Raw genomic sequence first — 9,386 nt, forward strand, 5'->3', positions numbered from 1 at the left:
ATGCGGGCACCGCTCAGCTCCAGGCGCAGCTTCGCATTGCGCGTCGGGCTCGGCTCCTCCCGCTCCGCTTCCCGCTGCCTCCCGCCCTCCCTCAGCCGCGCAGCACCTCCCAGCCCGCAGCACCTCCCAGCCCCGCAGCATCTCCCAGCCCGCAGCACCTCCCAGCCCGCAGCACCTCCCAGCCCGCAGCATCTCCCAGCCCGCAGCACCTCCCAGCCCGCAGCATCTCCCAGCCCGCAGCATCTCCCAGCCCCGCAGCGCCTCCCAGACCCGCAGCATCTCCCAGCCCCGCAGCACCTCCCAGCCCGCAGCATCTCCCAGCCCCGCAGCGCCTCCCAGCCAGCAGCACCTCCCAGCCCGCAGCACCTCCCAGCCCGCAGCATCTCCCAGCCCCGCAGCATCTCCCAGCCCGCAGCACCTCCCAGCCCCGCAGCACCTCCCAGCCCGCAGCACCTCCCAGCACCGCAGCACCTCCCAGCCCGCAGCATCTCCCGGCCCCGCAGCATCTCCCGGCCCCGCAGCATCTCCCGGCCCCGCAGCATCTCCCGGCCCCGCAGTAACTCCCGGCCTCGCAGCATCTCCCAACCCTTCAGCATCTCCCAGCCCCGCAGCATCTCCCAGCCCGCAGCATCTCTCGGCCCTTCAGCATTTCCCGGCCCCGCAGCACCTCCCAGCCCCGCAGCATCTCCCAGCCCGCAGCATCTCCCGACCCTGCAGCATCTCCCAGTCCCGGGTGCATCTCCCGGCCCCGCAGCATCTCCCGGCTCCGCAGTAACTCCCGGCCTCGCAGCATCTCCCAGCCCTGCAGCATCTCCCAGCCCTGCAGGATCTCCCAGCCCCGCAGCACCTCCTCGCCTCGGACACATCTCCCAGCCCCGCAGCACCTCCCCAGCCCCGCAGCATCTCCTCAGCCCTGCAGCATCTCCCAGTCCTGGGAACATCTCCCAGCCCCACAGCATCTCCCAGCCCCGCATCATGTCCCCAGCCCGTAGCATCTCCCCAGCCCCGCAGCATCTCCCCTGCCCTGCAGCATCTACCGGCCCCGCAGCATCTCCCAGCCCCGGGCGCCATCTCCCAGTCCCACAGCATCTCCCAGCCCTGCATCACCTCCCGTCCCCTCAGCATCTCCCAGCCCCGCAGCCTCTGCCCCCGCCGCAGCTTCCCCCGCACTCCCGGCGCGGTGCGGAGCGGGGGGCGGTGCTGGGGGCGGTTCTGGGAGATCCTCTCTGCGGGCAGAACCGCAAGCCCGGTGCCGCAGCTGTGCCAAGGCAGGTGTGGCAGAGCTTTCCCCACCTAGCCCCCATCGCCCTGCTCTCCTCCTTTTCTTTTCCCCTGTCTTTTGTAAGCCACAAGGCAAGGCAGACCTCTTTTTCCACTCCACTCCACTCCTGAGGGTGATGGGGGACAAACGAGTGACTCCCCTGCGTGCCTCAGTTTCCCCAGAGGGAAGCCCAGAGCCCACTCCATCGCATCCCCTGGCCCGGGGGAGCTGTGTGCGTTTCAGCCCCGCTTTGGCAGCACAACGCCGGGAACACGGGAGCCGGGATTTCATCCTGTGTGAGACTGATTCAAGCCCCGAGCCCCATCCCATCACACGATGGGAGCCCCAGCTTCGTGGGTTAACACGCGGCGCATCGGCACCGCAACCAAAGCCCGAGGAGCCCAGGGAGGGCACGGAGCGGGTTGGGCGGTGCGGCTCGGGGTTGAAGGGGTTGAAGGAGCCGGGGCTGGCTCCCGCCGCCTCTAAACCCTGTATTTCCATGCAGAATGGGCAAATAGAGCTAAATAAAGCAAACAGGACAGCGAGCCACGGGGCCGTGGGATGCCCCGGGGGGAGGAGGGGCGGCGGGGAGCTGCGTGACACGTACCCGAATGCCCGTCTGGCTCTTGAACCGGGGGGTTATCTGCGAACCCCGGCTGCCTCGGGCACGGCAGGGGCTGGAGCCCGAGGGTGAGGGCTGGAGGGCAGCAGCTCCCCAGGGGCTGAACGCGCTGCCCATGGTGTGCCAGGAGAGCTTTTGGCTGGGACACGGGCGTGTGCATCACCAAGGAGACGGGATCGGGGGGAGGAGGGAGAGGAGGGGAGGATGGTGGCACTGCCCAGGGGGCCGGGAGGGAGCTGGAGATCCCACACACACAACCCCCACCCCCCTGAGCCAGGGATGGAGCTGCACCCTCCACACACTCATGCCAGGCTCCTCTGCTGTTCCCCTGGCCATGGACACAGCCCCACAGCCTGGGGATGGCCATGGGGGCTGGTGCAGCCACACACCCCTGGGAACCTGAGGGTTTGCTCCAGAGTTGCAGCTCCTTGGAGCCCCCTCCCCAGCTGCACAAAGCAGCAGGGACTAGCCCCAGCAACCATGGAGACCTGGACTCTGCTCCTGGGATGGCACCCAAGCTCTGCCTGGGGTAGGCTGATCCTGCCAGTGCCACCAGCAGAGTCCCTGGAGGTGCAGAGGAGAGTGTGAGCTGCTCTGGTTGCAGTGCTGGATGCCTCCTTCCCACTGTGGGTGCTGGTCCTGCACATAGCAAAGGTCCCCAGAGCAAGGCATGGGTCAGATGGCCCTTCCCAGGCCCAGGTTGTCTCCTGGGCAAGTGGCTTTCTCTCTTTCTAAGCTCATGTGGATCTACCATAACCTCTCCAACTCTGTCCCAGGCTCAAGATGAGTCCTGCCAGTTCTATTTTCATCCTTCAGTCTCCACCTCCATCACATTTGTCTTGCTGCAAAGCAAAGAGCCCAAGCTATAGGCCAAACACTGTTTTGCTCACAGCATTTCATACCTGTTTTGTTTGCATTCAGGGGAAGATTTGTGTCCTCACTGAGCAGAGAAAGAGATGAGAGGAAAGCCTTTGTGAAGGAGAAACATGTGTTTTGTGAAATGGGGCAGCACCCTTCTGCCTTCACAGCCCCAGTGTGCAGCCACCAAGGATTGTCCCAAAGGCCGTGGGGATGGGTGTTCCTGTCCCTTGCCAAGCTGGGACCCCAGGGGAGGATGCCCCCATGGGTGAGAAGGGAAAGGTGGGCTGAGGGGCTATCCAGGAGGTTTATCCTCCTCCTCAGACAGCCTTGCCTCCCTCATTGCCCTGCAGCTCCCATAAGGGGGTTTGTGTGGTTCACTCTCCATTTCAGCCTTTTCCCTTGTCTCCTTTTCCCCCCTACTAAAATGCACCTCAGGAGCACTGGAAGTGTCTGAATACTGTGCACCCCTGACCCCAAGGACCTCTGCTAGAGCATCTGAGCATGTTGAGCCCAGGAGGAGAGAAGCATCATCCATTTACTATTATACCTTTTGGTTTCTGACTCTGGATCCAATGTATTTCATCTGTGAAGGCAGCTTGTGTTGTCCTGGGCTTCACTAACTTGGTTTTTCCCTGCCACCATTACAATGTAGGTGCTGTCAAATAGCCACCATCTCCCCAAGTTACATTCCTGTTCAGTGTCTATGGGTTTCTCTTGGCCACAGCTTTGCTGCAGCATCACTGTGTCCAGGAGTGTTCAGAAGGATGGAGGTAAATGTCACAGGAGACAGGCAGTGCCCTGCCGGGTCTCCTCTAGCAATTTTCAGCCATGGAAGATCAACTCCAGCCCAATGAGCTGGGTTCAGCTGCATCTCTGACTGCTCACAGCGTGGCACAACCATTTGGCACAGCTTCTCAGCACAGCATGTGAGCTTCAGCCAAGGCTACAGCTGCTCTGCACCTCTGCAGGGCCACCAAAGCACCCTCCTTCGTCCTTATTTCTGGTCCCTTGATCCCATGGTCAGTGTGGTCACCAGTCCTCAGGCTCTGGTGCATCTGCAGATGCTTCATAGAATCACAGAGACATTTTGGTTGTTAAAGCCCTTGAAGCTGCTGCAGTGCCAGCCCTGCCCTCACCCTGCCCAGCCCAGCACTGACCCACAGCCTCAGCACCTCAGCTCCACGCCTTTGGGATCCCTCCAGGGCTGGGCACTGCCTCAGCTCCCTGGGCAGCCTGGCACAGGGCTGACACCCCTCTCAGGGAAACAGTTCTGCCTCAGCTCCAGCCTCAACCTCCCCTGGGGCAGCTGCAGCCCATTTGCCCTTGTCCTGTCATTGCTGGCTGGGGAGCAGAGCCCGACCCCCAGCTCCCTGCAGCCTCCTGGCAGGGAGTGTCAGAGAGTGCTGCTGGCTGCCCTCAGCCTCCTCTTCTCCAGGCTCAACACCCCCATTCCCTCAGCCCCTCCCCAGCCCCTTGTGCTCCAGCCCCTTCCCCAGCTCTGTGCCCGGCTCTGGCCACGCTGCAGCCCCTCAGTGTCCCTGTGGCAGTGAGTGAGGGGCCCAGCACTGACACAGCCCTGGAGCTGCAGCCTGCCCAGGGCCCAGCACAGGGGACAATCCCTGCCCTGCTCCTGCTGCCACCCCACTGCTGAGCCCAGCCAGGATGCTCTTGGCCTCCTTGCCCCCCTGGGCACCCTGCTGGCTCATATTTGCCAAGGCAAGGTGGTCTGCTGCAGGAGACAGGCTCTGCAAAAGAGGCTTTAGGCTCAGTGCTCCCCTTTGACCAGGGACAGTGGCCACCAGCCAGCAGCAGCTCATGCTCCAGCAACGTGGATCCTCTGCTGTGTAGTAAGCAGTCAGAAATTGTACTGAAAGCCTGTAGTGGAGACATTAATGATTAACTTTGTCAGTGTGTGCTCTGTAGAGTGGATTTTCCAGCCCCTGGTGAGATATTAAAATCCCCATCAACGCCTTACCAGGGTTTGGTTAAGGAGTGAGCAGCCCAGGCTCTCCCTCAGCCTCAGCCAACCCATCACCCTGCTGCCAGGGCCACTGGAGCTCAGAGCCCTCCATAGCCAGGGCGAGCTGAGCCACGCTCAGCCTGGGATCCACCTTTTGTGATGCCTCTGGCTGCTGCAAGCGGTTGTGTCTCGGTGAGAAACGACTGTGTGAGCTACACACACGCACTGGAAATCTTCCCAGGCCTGACATGGATGTCGTACAACTGCCTGGGAGCAGCTGGCAGGCAAAGAGGGGGACGTGTTGGAGCACACACAGGAGTGAGGAGGACGGATAGGTATGCTGTGAGAACTTCCATTTCCAGCCCAGGCAATAGGCTTTTGGGGCCCTGTTTTTATGCCTTGCAAATCCAAGGCAGAAGCACACGTTTGAGGGTGGATTGTTTGACATCTCTGGGCTGCTGAGGCTATTGTGCAGCTTGGGGTTTGCTTCACTCTTTACGGGGGTGATGGGAGGAGGGGGGCTGTCTGCTGCCATACAAAGGGCAAAATGCCACAGCAGGAGACTGTGCTGTGCTCCAGCCAGCACAAAATGCGGCCGACATTTTGCTCCCTCCCCGACTTTACCACTAGATGTCAGGGGAAAAGCAACATTGCTGCACCCTCCAGCTCTCCCTGATGGGATGTGAGGAGGGGGAACGGCAGGTTCCCTCCTCCCACAGCTGGACACGCAGCCTCGGTGGCTTTGTCAGCGTGGAAAACCCCCGTCGCTGGGGATTCAGGGTTCAATGGGCATTGAAATGCAACTGAAACCCTCCTTTTTGATTGCCCAGAGCCTGCCTAAGCCGTGGGCTCGGCCCTCCCCGAGCTCTCAAAGCAGAGACGCCGTCATGGCCCCGCTGCACCTACACCAACATGGTCCCCTCAGACAACTCGGACAAACAAGGCCCTTTGTAGGCCTTCTTTTCTCTCTGGAGTGGAAGAGAGAGAGAGAGAAAGGGAAAGAGAGAGGGAAGCCATGGGGGGAGAGCTCAGGGGCGTCCCGGCGCAGCACACAAAGGCCCGCCATGAAAGGGGCACCGGCAAATCCTCTTACGGGGGCTCGGCTGTGTGCACATTCATCTCCAGGCCCCATCTGCCGGGGAGGGGGATCCCCGGGAGCGGGGAGGGGGGAGACAGGGGCTCTCCCTGCCCCAGGCCACCGAAAGCAAGCCAAGAGCATTCAGGGAGTGAGAAAGGGATGAAAAGGAAGAAAGAGGCCGTGGCATGGCGGCGGGGCCGGGCCCGGCGGGAAACGCGGCTGAGGCGGCGGCGCTGAGGGGGCTTCGCTCACACGGGGAAGGGGGACACAGCTTTGGAGGGGGCTGTGTGAGTGCTGGGCTGTCCCCCTGCCATGACCCCCAGGGATGAGACTGGGGCAGGGAGGGGGAATGTTCCCAGGGTGGTGCCCGGGCACAGAGGAACACGCGCCATGGGCTCAGTGCGGCCTGGAGTGCAGAAGGGTGGAGGTGACCTGCTCTAAGTGGGGCTGCTCTGGCAGGGGGGTTGGACTGGATGATCTCTGCAGGTCCCCTGAAAGCCTTGGGATTCTGTGAGCTGGCTCCCTGGGAAGTCAGTAGGGTTGTAATGGGGGTTGGTCCCACGTGAGCTGAGCCATGCTGGGGCATTGCAGCTCTGCTGCACAGCTCCCCGGGGTTGGAGAGGCAGGCTGAGAGGCATCAGGCACCACACAGACACCAGAAGCCAGAGGAGTGGCATGTTTTGTGTGAATGAAGAGAGGAACCTCATGAAAGTCACCAAGGGCAATGGCAGAGTCCTTCAGCTGGGGACAAACAAGCCCATGAGCAGCACAGGCTGGGGGTGACCTGCTGGAGAGCAGCTCCAGGACAGAGACCTGGCAGTGCTGGGGGAGAACAAACTCAACATGAGCAGCAACGTGGCCTCGTGGGCAAGGGGCCAGTGGCAGCCTGGGGGCAGCAAGGAGAGTGTGGGCAGCAGGGCCAGGGAGGTTGTGCTGCCCCTCTGCTCTGCCCTGCTGAGGCCTCATCTGGAGTCCTGTGGCCAGTGCTGGGCTCCCCAGCTGCAGAGAGACAGGGAACTGCTGGAGAGAGGCCAGTGCAGGGCCAGCAAGATGCTGAGGGGCTGGAACATGTGTGTGAGGAGGAAAGGCTGCAGCCCTGGGGCTGTTCAGCCTGGGGAACAGAAGCCTGAGCTCAGGGGGATCTCAGCAACACAACTATTTAGAAGGTGTTTGTCAGGAGGATGGGGGGACACTTTCTTCTGTGGTGCCCAGTGCCAGGACAAGGGCTGATGGACACAAACTGGAACACAACAGGTTTCACTGGCACAGGAGGAGAAAGTCCTTTGGTGCTGAGGTGAGGGAGCCCTGGCCCAGGCTGCCCAGGGAGGGTGTGGAGGCTCCTTCTCAGGAGGTTTCCAACCCCACCTGGACACGTTCCTGTGCCCCCTGAGCCAGGGGAACCTGCTTGAGCAGGGGCTGGGCTGGAGCAGCTCTGCAGGGCCCTTCCTATCCCCACCATTCTAGCATGCTATGAGGCCAGAGGGATGGGATCTTGTCCACCATCCTCTTCCCACAGTGCAGGTGGCTGCCTGACACCTCTTTGAAGGCAGAAGTTGTGAGGACCAGGCAAACTGTGTGTGGGGCCACTGCAGACAGTGGGTAGCAGCTTCCAGAGCCTAAAGCCAGACACCCAGGCAGGGGAAGGGAATCCCTGTGTTTGTCAAGGCAGCACTTTAGTTCCCCAGGGCTTTTAGCTCCTACAGAGACCAAGCAAAGCTCACAGGACTTGAGTTTTTTTCCCAAGATAGGGAAAGCCAGGGGTACTTTTAGTCTGGTCTGGAGAAGCCATCTGTCCCTCCCTAGCAGCAGATAAGGTGACTCAGTAAGCAACATACATTGATACCCACTTCTAGATGCTGCAGGGCAGCAAATGTCCTGGCTCCCATGGCTTTGCACTCGTTGGGTCTCCTTTCTCCTGCCCCTCCTGCAGCCTCAGTTCTCTTTGCACTGTGCATTGGTGAGCACAGGAATGTGTCTAAACCAAGTCCTACAGCAGGAATTTGCTCTCTGCTCCCCCAGGGCCAGAGCAGCCACTCTGCAGTGCTCAGACATGGCTGAGCAGAGCAGAAAGCTTAAGTCAATGTAGGTGAGTTTGGAAAGTTGACCCAGAGGAGCTGGGATACCTACCCAGGCTTGGACACAGCAAGCAAAAGAGCCCAAGCAAACTGAGCCCAGCCTAAGTCTTGTGGCTGTCTCTCTTGGGGACAAGTGATGTGCTTCTCTTGTGGTGCCAGTGACTTGCACATGCTGGAGCAGCATGAGGAGTGTGGGGAAGACGTGATGTTCCCTCTGGTATGGGCTGAGGATTTAATTACTGCAGCTAAGGCAGTTTGTGTCTCTTTCCAGCCTGGCTCTGGGCCAGTGCAGGGAGTGGTCCTTCCTCTCTGGTGGCCTGGAGCCAGTGCTCCAGGAGCCCTTCCAATCCTGCTGTGATGTGGTTGGGTCATGCACTGGGAGAACATCTGGGTGGGGATGTCAGGGGAGGAGGACAAAGTGCTGGAGAAGCAAAGATCAGAGTGCCCCAGGCTGTGTTAGTTGTCTTTGGGAGGCAGTGGAGCAGAGGGACATGAGCAGGAGTGGGGCTGAGGTTGGGATGTGGCTGCTTTGGGCAGTTCCATCAGGTCACCTGAGGCTGAGGGAAGCATGCAGGGGCAGCTCCCTCCCAGCTGGTGAGCTCCAAAGCCCTGTGATCAGAGGAGGATAGCAAGGGGTATGTCCATTATCTGGAGGATGCTGCTCTCTGCTGCATTCAGAAATGAGTCATGAGCAGGTTGGGTAACTCCTGGTGCCAGGGTGGTGATGGAGGTCAGACAATCTGTGTGTGGCTCTCCAGGGCAAGACAGTGTGAGACAAACAGGGACAGACTGAAGGAGACCAGGATGGTGAAGGGTAAAGAGCCTCTCTGGAGGGCCCCACAGGCCTCCCACACCAGTCTGCTGGGTGATGCTGATGAGAAGGGCTGCACAACACATCACCTGAGCTTGTAGTTGCATCTCTCAGGCTCTGGACACTATCCTGTCATAAAACCACAGAATCATTTGGGTTGGAAAAGACATTTAGATCATGGAATACAACCCCTTCCCCTGCCCAGCCCAGCACTGACCCACAGCCTCAGCACCTCAGCCCCACGCCTTTGGGATCCCTCCAGGGCTGGGCACTGCCCCAGCTCCCTGGGCAGCCTGGCACAGGGGCTGACACCCCTCCCAGGGAAAAAGCTCTTCCTAAAGTGGAGCTTCCCCTGGCCAGCTGGTTCTCCAGCACAGCCTGGTCCATTCAAACTGTGGAAGGAAAGGGCTGTGAGAAAGACTGGCCAATAGCCTTGATTTAGCTGCTGAACACGAGCATCAGATAACTTGGAGCTGTGGCTGGCCTGGCTGCATTTGGGAGAGCCAGCTGGAGCAGTTCCTCCACAGACCAGAGAACAGGTTGTGTTTGTCCTGCCTGGCTACTCCAAACTCTGTGTGAGGTATGTGGGTGGAAGGAGGGCTGCAAGAACATTGTGGGTGACTCTTTCTACTGGGGAGCCAGCATCAGTGCAATGGGACCAGTGAAGCGAAGGGAGCAAGGTTGGAGAGCAAACCCCTCAGCTCATGTGCTGTGCCTG

General features: G+C 60.4%; 1 protein-coding gene across 1 annotated transcript; it reads left to right on the plus strand.

Moving 5' to 3' along the window:
* On the plus strand, nucleotides 1-2,752 carry LOC133627511 (uncharacterized). The gene is made up of 2 exons (XM_062013253.1): nucleotides 1-771; nucleotides 2,660-2,752. Exons 1-2 carry the CDS (start codon nucleotides 1-3, stop codon nucleotides 2,750-2,752), a joined length of 864 nt encoding a protein of 287 aa, XP_061869237.1.
* Nucleotides 2,753-9,386: the final 6,634 nt, after the last annotated feature.

Source organism: Colius striatus, chromosome 21 (genome assembly GCF_028858725.1).
Source record: "Colius striatus isolate bColStr4 chromosome 21, bColStr4.1.hap1, whole genome shotgun sequence".
In the NCBI taxonomy this organism is placed as follows: Eukaryota; Metazoa; Chordata; class Aves; order Coliiformes; family Coliidae; genus Colius; species Colius striatus.